This window comes from Heterocephalus glaber, unplaced genomic scaffold (assembly GCF_053883595.1).
Source record: "Heterocephalus glaber isolate CG9 unplaced genomic scaffold, H.glaber_assembly_v1.0 deba00000122, whole genome shotgun sequence".
Lineage (NCBI taxonomy): Eukaryota > Metazoa > Chordata > Mammalia > Rodentia > Bathyergidae > Heterocephalus > Heterocephalus glaber.
In genome coordinates, this window is record NW_028258138.1 from 4,078,641 (window position 1) to 4,095,373 (window position 16,733).

General features: G+C 62.0%; 1 protein-coding gene across 9 annotated transcripts; it reads right to left on the reverse strand.

Moving 5' to 3' along the window:
• Positions 1-139: 139 nt before the first annotated feature.
• On the reverse strand, positions 140-14,374 carry Cbs (cystathionine beta-synthase). Of its 9 annotated transcripts, none has more exons than XM_087211581.1 (17): positions 14,273-14,374; positions 11,096-11,254; positions 10,009-10,115; positions 8,798-8,932; positions 8,625-8,704; positions 8,323-8,457; positions 7,938-8,007; positions 7,100-7,191; positions 6,379-6,504; positions 6,213-6,297; positions 5,318-5,423; positions 4,375-4,452; positions 4,163-4,297; positions 3,677-3,785; positions 2,291-2,375; positions 1,716-1,757; positions 784-1,002 (listed from the first exon to the last, which is right to left on the reverse strand). In XM_087211581.1, the coding sequence occupies exons 2-17, from the start codon at positions 11,245-11,247 to the stop codon at positions 899-901; spliced, it is 1,641 nt and encodes a 546-aa protein (XP_087067707.1). In that variant the 5' UTR covers positions 11,248-11,254; positions 14,273-14,374; the 3' UTR covers positions 784-898. The 9 variants fall into 9 exon arrangements, with proteins under 9 accessions (XP_087067709.1, XP_087067680.1, XP_087067692.1 ...); XM_087211569.1 differs by lacking the exon at positions 14,273-14,374 and adding an exon at positions 13,820-14,012 and having other exon boundaries at positions 4,186-4,297; positions 7,938-8,067; XM_087211551.1 differs by lacking the exon at positions 14,273-14,374 and adding an exon at positions 13,820-14,008 and having other exon boundaries at positions 7,938-8,067.
• Positions 14,375-16,733: the final 2,359 nt, after the last annotated feature.

Consider the following 16,733-nt stretch of genomic DNA (forward strand, 5'->3'; position numbering starts at 1 on the left):
AGCCAGGACAGACACGGGATGTCCTCAGCAGCGGCCAGCAGGAAAACAATGTGTGCGTCCGCACCCCCGACTATCCCCACAGAGAGGAACGAGGTACTGATGCAGACACATCCCGCAGAGGGAGACAGCCAGACACGGGCCATGGGCTGTGACTCCGTTTATAAGAAATGCCCGGAACAGGCAAACTCAGAGGCAGAAACCAGCTGGGGAGTGTGGTCAGCAGGGTCAGGGGCTGGCGTGGTGGCCCTCATCTCATCAGCTGCAGGCCAGAGGGGTGACTCTGGCATTCTGCGTGTACTAAACACCCATCCTGCTCGCTGTGCCGCTGTTAGTTTTAGGTTATGTGGATTTCACCTGAGTTGCAATCCAAACCTGAGGCTGCTCCGCCCACTTAGCCCCAGGGGACAGCACAGCCCCCGAAGACAGGCACCAAGCTGGTCCTGGCTCACGGCCCCCTCCTGCCGTCCCCCATTCTGGAATCTGCTCAGCTGGAGGTCCTCTCCACTGCTCATCTCTGGGTGCGTATCCCACCTGGCCACCTTTTTGGGGGGTTTGGGAGCTACTGGGGATCACCCGAAAGTGCTCTACCGAGATACACCCCGGCCTTTGTGTTTTTTATTCTGAGACAAAGTCTCAGTGTATCACCCAGGCTGACCTGGAACTTGGAACCCTCCTGCCTCAGCCTCCCCACAGGCATGGGCCCAATTCCTCTCTCAACACCCCCTTGGTGAAGTATCTTGTAGGAAGTCACCTTAAAAGCCCCTTGAAACCCATACAAGCAAATCTGTTTTGGAAGCTCATGTTAGGAAGGGGACTGAGCCTGCCGGTCCCACCCTGGACAACCCAGGTGCCAGCTGTGTGTCCAGGGTGGGTGGAGTCAGACTCAGGGCTTCAGCTGTCACTTCTTGTCCTGCTCACGGTTGGCCACGAAGTTGAGCAGGTCGATGGCGGTGACGACGCCGAACACCATCTGCCGTGCATTGGGCTCACCATCACTGTGGTCTGTGGAGGAACCGAGGCCGCTGTGTAAAGGACCTGCGGCTGCATGTGCGCCCCAGCCAGGCCTGTCGCAGGCAGAGCCCCAACTGTCCCCAGGGTCCGCCTTCCCAGAGTGGCCAAGCACGGTCACTGTGGGGGCCCAGGACCGGCGATCCCTCCAGGCCACAGGGAGCTCAGACGTCTGCCTGCGGAGGCGAGATGAGATCTGCATGGGTCAGGGACCTGAGCGCAGCAACCCGCAGCTCTGCCCGAGTCTCATGAGTGCTCATGGCTGCCTCTACTTCCTGAATGGATTCAAAACCTTTCCCTGTCACGGTCATTTTGACTCTGGGGAAGAGCCGGAAGTCACACAGTGCCAGAAGCAGTGACTAAGGTGGCAGAGGACACAGCGTCACGTGTTTACGAGCTGCCTTTCCGTTGGATGGTGCTCAGCAGCCACATTCACCATATTTTTTATCACAACTCGTGAAGACACCCAGGAAAGAGGACTCCAGAGCTGCTGCAGGAAGTGGCCAGGACAAGGGGAAGTGTTCTAAGCCGGGGGAGGACTCTGAGGGGGATTTGAGGCTGTGCGCCTTTTACTGTAATGCTCTGCATTCACTGCATACTGTGCCCACCCTGTGTAAGCACGTGGAGACACAGGAGCGCCCCACACGGTGGGAGTCCTGCATGCCTTTCCTGACCCCTGCCTGAGAGGTGAGCCGAGGGGTACGTACCTGCAGGCCCCCCCACCACGCCTGCCCCGGGCCGGTCCCGTGCTGTAGAGCCAAGGACGGGAGAGGGTTAGGCACGGGGCTGCCCCAGAGAGGTTGCTGGGCAGGCTTCGGGGACAGGCCCTGGGCCAGGGACGGACACTTGTGCTCCTCTCCCTTTGTCACAACGCGTGGGGGACTCTCCCCACCAATGGACACCAGGGAGGGGTTCGAGAGCTACAGTTAAAGAGCCAGGAGCTGGCAGGGAGCGGGCACCTGAGTGAGGCCGGGCACGGTGGCCCTGACGGCCTGCGGGGTGGGGGCCAGGAGAGTGGCACCATCACAGCTCTCCCGGGGCATGGGGACACTTCAGGCTCCCCTGGGACTGCCCCATAGTCCGGAGACTGCTGTCACCTAGAGGCTTCGGTCCAGAACACCTGGGCCTGGGCACTTCAGACCAGCAGCCCCGCCCCAGGGGGTGGGAGGTCAGTGCCACCCATTCCCCAGCTCCCTGCCGCCCTGGAGGATGCAGCCTGGCTGCTGCCGTGGCAAGGCCCTGTCCCCAGTGAGAACCCAGCGTGCGCCTCACTGTCACTCACACTGGATCTGCTTGTGGACCACCAGGGCGAAGTGGTCTATCTCCAGGACGTGCGACAGCATGCCCAGTGTGTCCGTCAGGTGGACCTGCAGGGGAGCTGCATTAGCGCCTGCTCACTGCAGCCCGAGCCGCACCTGCAGCCTCCCCCACCAGGCCCTCCCCAGAAAGCAACCCAGCACATCAGGAGGACCGGACATGAGACGTGGGGCTCAGCACCCCGTAACAAGCTTGGATGACCACAGGGCAGGACAAGCCCTGAACACACTTCGGTGAGAGAGCCCGGCTGTCCCACTGCTGCACCGTGACTCAGTCAAGGCAAAGCCAGCAGGGCGGGCAGGTGGCTTGGGGAGCACAGGGCTGCCCTCCGAGGCCCTGCAGGACAGGACACAGGGACCGGTCCCAGGAAAGCCCTCACGCACGCATCTCAAGGGTCCCCAGGCTGGCCACACCCTCCCAGAGGCAGTCTCGTACAGCCTGCGCATGCAAGGTCCACAGTGACAGGAGGTAGGGCAGTCGCTGCCTGCAGATGGGGCGAGGGCTCCCAAGGGGATGAGGAAGCCTCCAGGGCGACCGGCATGTTTATGTCAAAGCCATCATGCTTCCACACGATATGGTCATAGTGTACAGTACGCCTCGGAAGGGAGGGAAGGAAGGAAGCTCCCAGAGACATGGTGGGCATGGCGTGGGCCAGAGCTGCCAGGGAGGAGAACAGCCTCCCCCGCAGCAGGGAATAAAGTCTCCAAGAATCCCAAGGCCCCTGCAGCCTCGGTGTCCACTCTGGGAGGGGACAGAGGGCCTGGGTGGGCTGAGACCTGCAGCAATGGGCTGGGGGCTGTCACCCCCACCACCAGGTGGGCCAGAGAGGGGAGCAGCGGCCGGTGGGTGGAGGGCCAGGGCTGGGGCAGGGGGACTGGGGTTCCCTCCAGGCAGATGGCTCAGCAGGAGGACAGGACCCCAGCTGCACTGCCCCAGTCTCTCCAGCCACAGGGAGGTAGAGGCACCAAGGGCCCTGTAGGGGCATGAATGGGGAACTGCAAGGGGGCTGGTGACATTTGCAGTGTATGCGTGAGGTGAGGAAGAGTCCGATTCATTACTAGATTTGGGCCCAACCCGTTGTGACACCACCTTTCCACTCATTCGGCCTGCTGGGGACAGATGCCAGGTGATGCCTGGCCCAGGAGAGGGGACTCGACATGCCCGCCCGGGACTGCACAGGGCAGCATTGGCCTTTCCCAGAATGCCCAGCGTGGGCCAATGAGAGCATGCTTGGGGGAGAGCAGGCACTGCTCTGTGGGGAGGGGACCCAGGCGACAGCAGCAGCGGTGAGGCAGCCCCCGGGGCTGCTCCTTGCCGGGAGTCCCAGGGCCCCAGCGGGACAGCACCGTACCGGCTTGAACTGCCTGTAGAGGACCCTGCAGACCTGGTCGGCCGGCCGCACCTTCCCGGCGAGCAGAGAGGACAGCATGTTGCCGAGGGTCACCATGCCCAGGATGGCCCTGGGAGCAGAGGGGGGGGGGGACAGGGAGCCAGGGTCAGCCTGCGGGGTCCCAGCCAGCACAGGGCTCCCCAGAATCCAGCGAGTGTGCAGGGTACGGAGCGGGGGAGAGCAAGCCCTCGAGTCTCGGGCGGAGGTGCCGTGGCCTCCCCGGTGACACCCGCGGGGTGCCTGTCCTCTGCCACCTGGCAGAGTCTGGGGGCTCAGAGCTAACGCAGCCCCTCCCACCTGCTGCAGTCCAGGGCCAAGGTCTTGGGCCTTGTATGGAAGGTGTCCATGGGGACTCCGGGCCTGAGCTGCCCAGGTCACCAAAACAGAGGGTCCAGCTCCGGGCAGCCAAGGACAGAGCTGCAGAGGGCAGCGGTGGCTGGCACTGACCCCGATTCGTCGACCACGGGCACCTGGTCGAAGCCCTTCTCACGCAGAATGGCGATGGTGTGCTCGAGGGTGACGGTGGGCAGCACTGTCAGCGGGGCCGACAGGCTCAGCTCCTGGACCTGCAGGTGCCACCACCTGCAGGAGAGGCCGGGCGGGGCTGAGCAGGCAGCTGGGCATGGAACAGCACACACAGCGACCCCCCAGCCGCTCACCAGGGCCTCTTCACCGCGACCTCCTCCTCCTTCATGAAGCCCTTCTGCAGCATCCATTTGTCACTTAGGAACTTGGACCTGGGGAATCAGGGAGTCACTGCAGCCCAACAAGGGCTGCCAAGCTGTGTGCCCATGGGGGGCTGGGTCCTGGGGGTCCGGGACGGGCTCCAGAGAGACCTGACCAGGAGCTGTGGCCAGTGAGCTTCCTGTCCACCGGGCCTGGGCCTGGGAGCTGTTTCCAGAGGCTGCTGCAGGCGAGGTTCCCTGGGGCCTCCCACCTGCCCCCTCCTTTTGCCCATGGCTTTGTGGCCCACGCAGCAGGCCAGCCAAGCACACAGGGGAGAGGAGTTTTCTCCAGTGTGGCCAGGAGGCCTGGCAGGGGCACCCAGAAGAGTCTCCTGGCCTGGGAAGCCAAGTGTGGGCACCCACTGCCAGCCTGGCCAGCAGGGCAGCACAGATACAGGTGGGGGAGGGCAGGGGCTTGGGGCCCCGCCCCACCCCATGCCTTAGAGGCTGGCGCACGGTGGCTTCCCAGTGGGGCCGGGGACGTGGGAATCAGCCCAGGGAGGGACGGGGCAGCCTGTCCCCCGGGTCCAGACCTCAGTGTGTGTCACAAACGTGTGTGACAGCGAGTCCTGAGGGACCCTGGCTGGAGCTGTCCCCTAGCTTCTCTGGGGCAGGCGGGCAGCAGGCAGGAGGGCTGAGGACAGTGACACAGCTGGGAGCTCAGGGGAACGGCGGGCCAGAGACTGGGGCAGGAGGGCAGCGGGCCTGGCACCATGGCAGTCCTCCCGAGGGATGGCAGGTGGACACGCACCGGCACCTCTGCGAGGCCTGTGTTGGGGCGGGGCAGGCCAGCAATCCCGCTCCGGCTTCCCACCCGGCTTCCCGCTAGGGCTCAGGGGAGGCTGTGTGGCAGCCACCTCAGCCCAGGGCGCCTTACATGTAGTTCCGCACCGAGTCGGGCAGGATGACCACGCAGCGCTGACCCTCCTGCAGCTCCCGGGCGGCTTTCACGGCCACAGCCATGGCACTGCCAGAACTGCCACCTGCCCGAAGGGCCTTCTGTCAGACTTGCCAGTGTGTGCGCTGGAGTGTGCATCCACATGCAAGCACAGGTGCGTGCGAGCAGTGCACACATGTCCACAGTGCACGCCTGAACCTGCTCTCCAAGGGCCTGCGGGGCACTGGCCCGGGAGGACCCATCCCTTCCACATCTAGTCTCCCGGGTCCCCAGGGGAACATGGAGGCCTGGAGAGCCACGGGGGGGCCCCCCCGGCGCCAGGCAATGCCCGGGGGCTTCTGGGTCCCTGAGCTGAGTGCTGGGGACCGCCTGTGGTCTGTTCCAGCAACCCCGAGGCAGGGCGCTGCAGCTGCCACTCTGGGCCCCATGGGGCTCAGCCTGGGCAGGGGTGAAGTTCCACCTTCCATGCCATGAGAGCATGGCCCCTCTGTGTGGGGACCAGAGTGGCAGCCTTCCGGCCGGTGCCTGTCCCTCTGAAGGGGGCACAGGCTGCTGAAGGCCTGGCGCCATGGAGCACCAGCTCCCTGTCCCTAGCGCTGCTCTGGAAGTTCTCTCAGCAGGTGCTTGGGTGTAGCCCTCCCCTGCCCCCCAGGCTCCCCGACAGAGAGGCGCGGCTATGTGACACTTTCGTGGTGCATTTGGCGTGGTCTTCCAGGTGAGCCAGAGCTAAGCCAAGCTGCCAGAGCCTCTCCACCCTGTTCATCCACAGGGCCAGGGAGGTTGAGCCCAACAGGCCTCGGGCTCCGTAGGGACCTGCGCTGATGAGAGGCTTGGAGCCATGCTGTCCCCTCGCGTCCCCGAGGGCTGCACTCACCACACAGCAGCCCCTCCTGTGCGATCAGCATGCGGGCAAAGATGAAGGCCTCCTCGTCGTTGCTCTTGAACCACTTGTCCACCACCTGGGCAGGACCGGCGCTTAGGTGACCTCCGTCCAGGCAGCCACTTCTACCCGCCTCGGCCCTCGCCCTCTGCCAGCCTACCGCCCGGTCCAGCACTGTGGGGATGAAGTCATAGCCGATGCCCTCCACCTCATAGGCTGTCTGCTCAGTCCGGTTCAGCTCCTCAGGCTCGGCCAGAATGGAGCCCTCGGGGTCCACCCCGATGATCTGCAGGGTGGGTGCTTTAGGGCTCACTCTGGGGATGAATGTCACCAGGATGCGTCTGGCCATCACCACTCACGTCCCCACCCCTCCTGCGGTGGCCCCGGCTTGGAGGCAGCGCAGGCACCTGGGAGCCCAGGCCCGGTGACGGATCTGAGGTCACATCCAGCCCTGGATGCAAACGACCTCCCAGGCTCCCGTGGGAAGGGCACCCACAGGAGGACAGCAGGAGCCTTCAGGACAAGGGCAGCCCTGGGCACTACCCTCTCCTGCAGGGTGGCAGTCCTGTCCCGAGAGAAGACAGGCCACCCCTCCTCAGACCTACCCTCATCCAACCAGGGCATTCCAACTCCCCAGGCCCCGGCCGACAGACCCGGGGCGAAGCTCTGGCCCATGTGGGTCTCAGTGCTGGGAGATGCTGGGTCCCCTCAGCAAGCCTGGTGCCACCCGGGCAGACACAGTAGGAGGGGCTTCTGGCTCTGAACAGGGGCTGGTGCCAAGGAGCTGCTGTGTCCCCGGGCATGGCGGAAGCCACAGTGACAAAGCCAGCAAGCCCAGGCCCCATCTCAGACTGAACCAATCCCCCTCTGGTGCTACTCACTTTGCACCTGGGACACTTCTCCTTCAGCTTCCGGGCAATGCCCGTGATGGTTCCACCTGTGCCCACTGAAGCCACCAACATGTCCAGCTTCCCTGGCAGAGGGAGAGCGTGCTCAGGCCAGCCCAGGCAGCACAGAGCACTGGGTGCCTCTGGGTGCAAACACGCCACACCCAGGCAGGGGACCAAGTTCAGACTCATCACAGGCTCTGGCTTGAGCTTGAGCTTCGGGGTCAGCTCCAGCACCGGGCAGGCAAGTCTGAGGCGGGCAGTGCCCTGCACCAAGACAGGCTGCTGCTGCCCGGGAACCTGGCGGGCCAACAGCAGACTCCAGCAGGAGGCCAAGGAGCCACCCTCCCGGCAAGTGATGCCCCTGCAGGGCTGGCAGTAGCACATGCTCAGGGAGTCTTGTGAAGGTACAGGAGTGTACGGGAGGGTACGGGAGGGTACGGGAGGGTACAGGGGGTACAGGAGGGTACAGAGGGTACAGGGGGTACAGGAGGGTACGGGAGGTACGCTCACGGAGCTGTCACCACCCCCAGAAGTTGGACTGTACCACGTGGAGCAGGATCCACTCAGCAAGGTGGATCCCAGGCCAGTACCTGCCAGGTCCTGGACCTGCAGCAGCTGGGGGATGGACTAGGGAGTAGACAAACAGCCCCAGCAGGTGTCTGTGTCACTAAGGCACAGGTGGAGGCCAAGAGGGCACAAAGTAAGGAGGAAACTGCTCTCGACACCATTTCACAGAGAGGGACATTTGAGCTGGGTTTTGGAGGGTGAAGAGGTTGACGCTCCCAGGCAGCCAAGCATCCCTGGGCAGAGGGGTAAGAGGAACACACACCCCCACACTGCTGCAAGATCTCCTCAGCCGTGGTGTCGTAGTGCATCAGGGGGTTGCTGGCATTGCGGTACTGTGCAGGAAGAGCAAAGGGGCGAGGCATGGGAGACAGCAGCAGCAGCCACAGGGCCACCTGGGAAACAGTGAGCACTCGGGAGGACCCCGACGGCCCGGGGGGAGCAGGCTGGCCACCCGGGTGACCTCAGGACCAGCGCTCCAGGGCCCGTAAGTCCTGGATTAACCACGGGTGGACGGAGCAAGGCAGGGGCCACCCCACCCGAGCCCACTGAGCCCAGCCCAAGTACTGGCCTGGATTCCCCCAAGTCCCCGCAGGCCGCCCCGGAAAGCGCCACGAGAGCGCAATCCGGCGCCTGGCACCGGGCTTCACCTGATCCAGTATGTGAGAGTTGGGGATCTCGTTCTTCAGCCGCCAAGCCACCCCCACGTGCGACTCGGGGGAGTCGAACCTGGCGTTGGTGGGGGTCCGCACGATCTCGGCGCCCAGGGCCCGCAGCACGTCCACCTGCGGGTGGCCGGCGCCAAATTTAGTCAGGCCCCGCCCTGCCCCGCCCTCACCATCCTCCAATCAGCTCCATCCCCAGCCAGGCCCCGCCCTTGCCATATCCCAATCAGCTCCAGCCCCAGCCAGGCCCCGCCCCACCCTCGCCCAGCCAGGCCCGGCCCGCCCACCTTCTCCAAGCTCATCTTCTCCGGCATCACGATGATGCAGCGATAGCCCTTCACGGCCGCGGCCAGCGCCAGCCCGATCCCTGCGGAAGCACACGAAAGGTGAGAGGGCCACGCCCGCGCCCCGTGTCCCCAGGCAGAAGCCGCGCTTCGGAACCAGCCGCCCGACCGCACACCTGTGTTCCCGGACGTCGGCTCGATGATGGTGTCCCCGGGCTTCAGGGTCCCGTCCCGCTCGGCATCCTCCACCATCCGCAGGCTGATGCGGTCCTTCACGCTCCCGCCCGCGTTGAAGAACTCACACTTGGCCACTGGGAGCAAGGAGTGACTCAGGGACGAGGGAGCTGACCCCGTGCCCGGCTCTGCCCCCCGCGCCCGAAGCCGAGTGCCGCCGACAGCCGTCCGGCAGCCCGGGAGCCCCCACCTGGTGGATGCCCAGGAAGACGTGTCCCGGGTGGGGATGGTCTCGGGAAGGGCTTGCAGGGGCAGCCAGATTGGAGCCCAGAGGCCAGCCAGGCCGGCTCCAGGCTCCAGGTCCTGGAGGACCCCCCCACTGAGCTACATCCCCAGCCCTTTTTATTTTATTTTAATCTCAGTCGCGGTTTTAGTAAATCCCTAAATTGCCTAGGCTGGGCTTTCACTCGAGGTCCTTCTGTCTCAGCCTCCATCCACAGTGCTGGGATTACAGGCGTGTGCCACCCCACCTGGCTTTGTCCTTCTTTCTGAAAACCACCAGACTTTCGCAGAACCAGGCAGCAGTGGTGTGTGCATGGCCCTGCCGCACCCCCCAGGGACGGCATCCTAACTGGCAATGAAACCACGGAGCCTGGGCCAGTCTGTCAGGAAGGTGGGTGCACAGCCCCAGCCCAGGCGTCTGCTGCTGCCTTCATCCTCTGCCGAGGGTGTCACCCGAGGGGCCGCTCCCTCCCCTTCTTCAGAGACCCCACCCCGGGAGGGAGAAGAGGACAGCCCAGCCGGGCCTCATGGCCCCTCCCGCGATCTCCAAGTTCCCAGGGCCAGGACCTCGACGCCCTCAAGCCCTGGGCCCTCACCTGACCCCCACTCCAGGGGCGCCGCTCTGTCCCACAGAACTCCGGGGTAAACCCGTCCCAAACCAAGTCCCTGTCCCTCTCTTCTCCCTGATCCTCGGGAGCCTGGGGCTCCGAGGGGGGCTCGGGGGCTCAGTGACGGGAGCTGCCCCAGACCAGGGCTCTGAAGATCTTCGCCCCGGGCCAGCCCCGCCCGGCTGGGCCACCCAGCTTTTTCCTCCCACGAGGAACCTTGGCAGTGTGGTCTTGGGAACTGTGAATGGCTCTTCCAGACACCCCCAGGCCCTGACCTAGCCCCCACCCCCCGCCCGGAAGAGGAGGAGCCGCCTGCCACTCACAGAGCTCGCACTTGAGGCCCGCATTCTTCCCGATCTTGTTGATTCTGACCATTGGGGTGTTCCCGATGTTGCTCAGAATATCTGGCAAAATTTTTGGAGATTCTGCCCTACAACAGAGAGGAGTCCACAAGACACAGGAAGCGAACAAAGTGATAAGCTTTGGCAGAACACATGCATTTTTTAAAACTAAGAATCAACTGTCTCTAAGAAGGGATCTGGGTGGTCGCACAAACCCACACAAGGGAAAGTGACTCAGTAAACACACCTAAACACACACATAGTGAGACCCTGTCTCAAGATAAAAATGATAAGCTAGACCTGGTGGTGCAGGGCTATAATCCCAGCACTTGAGAAGCTGAGACAAGTGGATTGCTGGAAGTTTGAGGCCAGCCTGGGCTACATAGTGATTTCAAGGCCAGCACTACATTCAAGGTATGCATTACACAGCAAGACCCTGCCTCAAAAGACAAACAAAAAAAAAGACAAACAAAAAGATATAAAAAAGAGCTGGGGCTGTAGCCTGATTCTAAGGTCCTGTGTCCAATCCCTAGTACCACAAAAACACCCCAAATATAATGTGGTCAATGTTGCATTAAAATCATTCCCCAGTACAAACATCGACCAAACAGACCCAGTTCCTCTCCCCAGAAGGTCGTTGCTGGCAAGCCCAGTCCTCTGGCCTCCGCATCCGGTGTGGGGCCACCTCTGGTCCTGCTGTGCCTGCACCTCAGTGACTGCCCTGGACTGAGGCCGGGGACAGAGCCGCCCCGTGCCTCTGGCCTGGGCCAGGGCAACGGCCGGCAGCGCTCAGACCTGACCAGTCATGAAGAGAAGCAAGAGGCAGCTCTGGGGCACAGCCCGCCTCGCGAGGTTGTGAGAGGAAGGCCCGGGCTCGGACACCTCTGCCAGCTCATTCACCGAGGGCTTCCTAAGCGGCCCGTGCTCCTGCTGGGCACCAGCTGGGGCCTCAGCCTCTGAGCCTGCCAGGTCTCTAAGGTGCTCCGGGCAACCTTGGGACCCAAGGGGTCTCCACCCTGTGTCCCCCTGGTGCGGGTGCGGATTGACCACTGCATGGTCAGAGACTCACAGGCCGGTGTGGTGATGCGGGGAGTCGGTGCCAGGCCTGCCCAGGTGCCAGGTGCACCTGCTCGGGGCATCCGGCGGGATCCACAGGCGCTCCTTGGAGAGGTGCGGGCATCCCGAAGCCCCACTTTCCTCCTGGGGTGTCTCCGAAGGCATGCTAGGTCTGTGAGGGAGGGAGGAAGCGAGGGTTCAGGCTGCAGCTGGAGGACTCGGGGGACCCTGGGTAAGAACAGGACAGACACAGGCTCCACCGCCCCCACTGCAATTGGGCCGTTCCCAAACACAACCACTGTGTGGGCCAACAATTCAGCTCCTCCGCGCAAATCCAGAAGACGGAAATAGACATTTGGACGCCCATGTTCACAGCAGTGTCATTCACCATAGTCAAAAGGTGGAGCGACCCCTGCTGATCAATGGATGATGGACACACAGAAATGTGCCCATCTGTGGCATGGAATATTATTCGGCTCTAAAAAGGGAGGGAATTCTGACACATGATGCAGCATGAATGAAGATATGACACTAAGAGAAGTCGATAGCCAGGGATGTAGCTCAGTGGCACTGTGCCTGTCTGGCAAGGGCAGGGTCCTAAGTTTGACCTCCAGTACTAAAAGAGAGAGAGAAGAGAGAGAGAGGCAGAGGGAGAGAGGGAGGGAGGGAGAGGGAGAGGAGAGAGAGAGGGAGAGAGGGAGAGAGAGACAGAGAGAGAGAGGGAGAGAGGGAGAGAGAGAGAGAGAAGTCAATCATAGGGCCGGGAGTTTAGCTCAGTGGCTCCAGCGCCTGCCTCGAAAGTGCAAGGTCCTGAGTTAAATCCCCGGTACCAAAAAAAAAAAAGTCAATCACAGAAAAGACAAGGACCATGGGGTTCTGCTTATGTGAGTGGTCTCACGTCCCTCTATGCTCGGTTGTACACCAGGTACCCAGGACTGGAAAAGTCAGACAAAAAGTAGCATAGAGAGCCAGGTGTGATGCAGGCCTGTTATCCCACGCACTCCAGTGGCTGAGGCAGGAGGACTGAAATTTCAAGGCCAGCCTGGGCAACTTAGGGAGATTCAATCTCTAAGTAAAATAAGAACGAAGTAGGGGCACACTCAGGAATAGAGCACGACGTACTTAGCCTGTGTGAATCCCCTGGGTTCGACTCCCAGTATCATAAAAAAAAAAAGCATGGTGGGGCGGGGGGAGGCAGAGCAACAGTGTAGAGGTGCAGAGGTGTAGCTGGGAGGGGCACACTCAGGAATAGAGCACGACGTACTTAGCCTGTGTGAATCCCCTGGGTTCGACTCCCAGTATCATAAAAAAAAAAAGCATGGTGGGGTGGGGGGAGGCAGAGCAACAGTGTAGAGGTGCAGAGGTGTAGCTGGGAGGATGGAGTCCAGAGCAGCGGCGCTGCCATGCTGGATGATAAGTGTGACCACGCCCTGCACGGCCAGTTCCACATCCGGGCTTAAACAGTGGCAGATGAAAACCATTCTGGAGCTGGGGTGCAGCTGAGTGGCAGAGCCCCGCCTAGCACACATGGGCACAGGGTTCAAGCCCCAGCTCCACACACCCTCAACCAGGGAAGAGCATGTGTGCACCAGCACGTGGAGACGCTTTTGGGTTTTGAGTTTTGTTTTGGTACCGGGGATCAAACTCCGCTCCTTCTGCTTTCGAGCCAGGCGGTGGAACCACTGAGCTAAATCCCCAGCTCTTGTTTTGGTTTTTTGAGACAGGGTCTCCATACGTAATTCAGGCTGGCCTTGAACTCACTATGTAGTCCAGGCTGGCCTTGAACTTAGGGTAAACCTCCTGCCTCAGCCTCCTGAGTGCTAGGATTGCAGGCATGCTGCACCATGCCTGGCTCACCCACAGTTTAAAAAAATTTTTAAATCCCTAAAACATAACAAGGAGGGCCCGGAGATTTAGCTCAGTGGTTCTGTTGCCTGCCTCGCAAGCACAAGGACCCGAGTTTGATCCTCAGTACAAAAAAAAAAAAAAAGTGGCAAAAACATAACAAAGAAATACAGATCCTCCTGCCCTTGCCAAAGGAGGCCAACTGCTCAGTGCCCCAAGATCAGGCAGGCATGTGCCGGGCCACCAGACTGGCCATAAAGCAGAGTAGACCCAGCTTGCTGCAGACACAGGCTGCCCTGTGCCTCCCTTTTGGCACCTGGCGTCTCCCTGGCACAGTCCCCAGCAAATAAAAACAGGCAGTTTAAAGAGAGGGGGAGGAGGGAGGGGGGAGGAGGGAGGAGAGCAGCGGGTACTGGGGGACCCTTCCTGGGATGTCTCCACTCCCTTCGGGGGACAGTGTATGGATGTCGCCCACTGCATCATCTCCAAGCAGCCAGGACTGAGCTCGGCCTCTGTGGTCTCCTCCTCGACCCCACATTCCACAGGAGGACCCGGGCCCCAGCTGATGACCCTGCTAGCTGGAGACCTTCGCAGCGAGCCCTGAGGGGTGATGGGAAGTGAGGCCCTGAGGGGTGATGGGAAGTGAGGCTCTCTCCTGGCACAGAAAGGGATGGGGCAGGGAAGGAACCACCGGCAAGTTTCCCTACAAGCTGTTGCAACTGGGGGTGGGGGGCGCTGCAGACGCCCCAGGGCAGTGGTGCGGAGGCCTTGGCACCAGGGACCTGTCGGAGACGCTACTCTGGACCTGCTCTTTCCCGGGAAAGTGTGCCCATTTCCGGGGCTGCGAGTCCCTCCAGGGACCCCCATGGCTGTCACGTTCCTCTTCCCCAACCTTTGAAACAGCCCATGTAAGTGGAAGAGCGCCCTCCGTCCGGTGGTACCGGGTCCCCGCATCGTCCTCAAGCCTGGAGACCCCTCCATCTGCAGGCGGGAGCCCTGGGAGGGTCCCGGGCCCGGTGGACGCCCCAGGGCGCCCCGCAGCCCGTCCCGGCGAGGTCCCGTTCCTAGGGACCTTCGAGGGGACATCGAGGCCGGCAGAGGTCGCGGAGCGCACCGGGATCTGGGAGCTGGAAGGGGCGCGCGGCCATCGCGGAGCCCGAGCGGCTGGGGCCGCGGCCCCGGGCGGGGGGGCGGGGGGGAAGGGCCGGGTCACCTCGCACCGGGTCGCAGATGATGCAACCCTGGACGGGGTGGGAGTGCGCGCGAGGGCGGACGCGGACCTGGGTGAGGACCTGGGGCGAGCGGCAGGATCCGGGTCGGGGTCGGGGTCAGGGCGGACGCTCACCTGGGCGCAGAGCCGGGACAGCGAGCGACGCCCCAGACGGCTGCGAAGCGAAGACCTCGACCCCGGCCTCGGCGCTGCCCAGACCATGCGGGACCGACGCGATTGGGCGGGCGACGGGGGCGGAGGCCCTACGCCAGCCAATCCCAGGCCGAGGTGCCCGCCCCGCCCCTACCCACCCACCTGCCCGCTCCGCCCCCACCACTTGCCCCGCCCCTACTTCACCCGCCCCGCCTCCACCCCACCTCTTGCTGCCCACCCCCGCCCCACTCCGCCCCTTCTCACCCCTATCCAGCCCCTGCTCACTGGGCTCCCGGCTGGCCCCGCCCGGACCCCGGCCCTTCCCCTCACTCCCCCGGAATCCCAGTCTAGACCCCCGCTCCCCATCCCACCTGGCGTGGACGCTCAGTGGCCTTGCCGGACTTGGGCCACCTGAGTGCTCGCTGCTCTTGCCTGGGATTTAAGAGCGGGCTGGTGGCGCAAGCCTGCAACCCCAGCAGTCCTGAGGCTGAGGCAGGAGGATCGCCAGCCTGGGCTGCACAGCAAGACCCTGTCATAAAAAACAACAAGAAGGGTGGTCAAGGGGAAGAGAGCAGGAGGAGGGGTGGAGGGAGGGGGGAGAGGAAGACTGGGGGGAGGGACTGTTTTCTGGTTCCTTCAGGACAGGGAGGTGGTGGCTGGTGACAGTGCTCTGGGGGCCCGGTGTCCCTAGCCCTGAGCGCTGCACTCAGAGGCGTAGCTTGCTTCACCACCTCCCGGCTGACAGGCAGTGCAGACCCTCGGTCACTCCCGGGACTTCGAGGAATGGCGGGTGGGGTGTGGGGAGGTGCCCAGCGGGTTTCTAACGGAACGGCCACTCCAGCGCACAGTGCCGGGACAGCCCCCCAGCAGGTGACCCCTCCGGCTCTGGGGAGGGAGGTCTGGGCTGGACACTGCCTGGGCAGGCGCTGGGTGGGAAGCCCGAGGTTAGAGCAGCCCAAGGTCAGCGAGGCTGGAAGCAAGCGGGAAGGGACGGAGATGAGCCAGGGCCAGGGCCTGGGTTTCAATGGAGTGACGCGGTCGGGGGTCCAGCGGGGGCTTTGACTGCTCTGAATTATTCTTTCCATGCTGGGGACTGGACCCAGTTCCCGAGCCTGCTAGGTGGGCACTCTACCTGTGAGCTGCACCCCTGCTCTCTGAATCATCACCGTTATTACTGTTACCATTATGTTGCGTGCTAAAAGTAGCAAGAACGGAAGGAACTCCCAGGGACTGTCCTCCCAGCCTCCCGGTGCTAGTGGCTTTCATTAGCCCCTGGCCCCTGGGGAGGGGGCTTTATTTGGAAACTGCACCTTCGCGCGTATCATCTAGCGAGACCAGTCCTGCTGGGTGGGGTGGGGGTTAATCCAGCGTGTGCGATCCATGGATCCATTGAGTGGTGTCCTCCTGAGAAGAGGGATTTGGATGTCTGCGGAGGAAGGGCCTCCTGAGGCTGGACTGGACGGCCGGCTGGAGTCGCCCCCAGAACCTTCAGTGGGAAGATGGGCTGGCCACACCTTGAGGAAGTGGGTGATGGCTTACACTGTCCAGATTTTTGGTAATCTGTTAAGGCAGCCCAGATTTTTAAATTTAAAAAAATGTTTGATGTATTTTAGCCGGGCGTGGTGGTGCACACCTGCAATCCCAGCCCCCTGGGAGACTGAGACAGGAGCATCATTAGCTGGATCCCAGCCTGGGAAATTCAGTGGCTTAGCAAGGCTCTGCTTCAAAATAAAAAGGGCTGGGATGTAGCTCAGCGGTGCCACGCCTGCCTCCCAAGAACAAGGTCCTGAGTTCGACCCCTGGTACTGGAAGGAAAAAGAAAACCAAAGATGTGATTTTGGCAAGAACAGTACAAAGAGTTAACCAGATCCCATTACCAAATTCTTCCAATATTAATATTTGAATTACATTTGCTCTCTCCCTCTGCTCCTCTATCCCTCAGCATACCACACACTGTTTTCTGTGTTATCCCAAGCATTTGGGATGCTTATCCTGAATTTTCTTTCCTTCTTTCTTTCTTTCCTTCATTTTGGGTTTTTTGAGACAGGTTCTTGGTATGCAGTTCAAGCTGGCCCTAAACTCACTATGTAGCCTAGGCTAGTCTCCCTTGCAGCGATCCTCCTGCCTCAGCCTCCAGTGCTGTGATTACAGGCCTGCTTACCACGCCCGGCTCCCCCGCATTTTCTAAAAATAAAGAATCATGGTCCACACTGTCAGAGCCAAGGGCCAGCACTGCTCTGGAACCATCCCTGACCTCCAACCCCTGCTGCACTGTCACTGGCCCCTGCTCCTTCCCCGCAGGTCCCCAGAGGATGCTGGTGGGGTCACAGCCCTCACCTCGATATTCCAAACAGTTCCTTAGTCTTTGTATTTCAAGACATCGGCATAGTCAGAGCATACAGGCTGGATGTTTTGTAAAATGTCCTTGAGTTTGGCTGGTTTG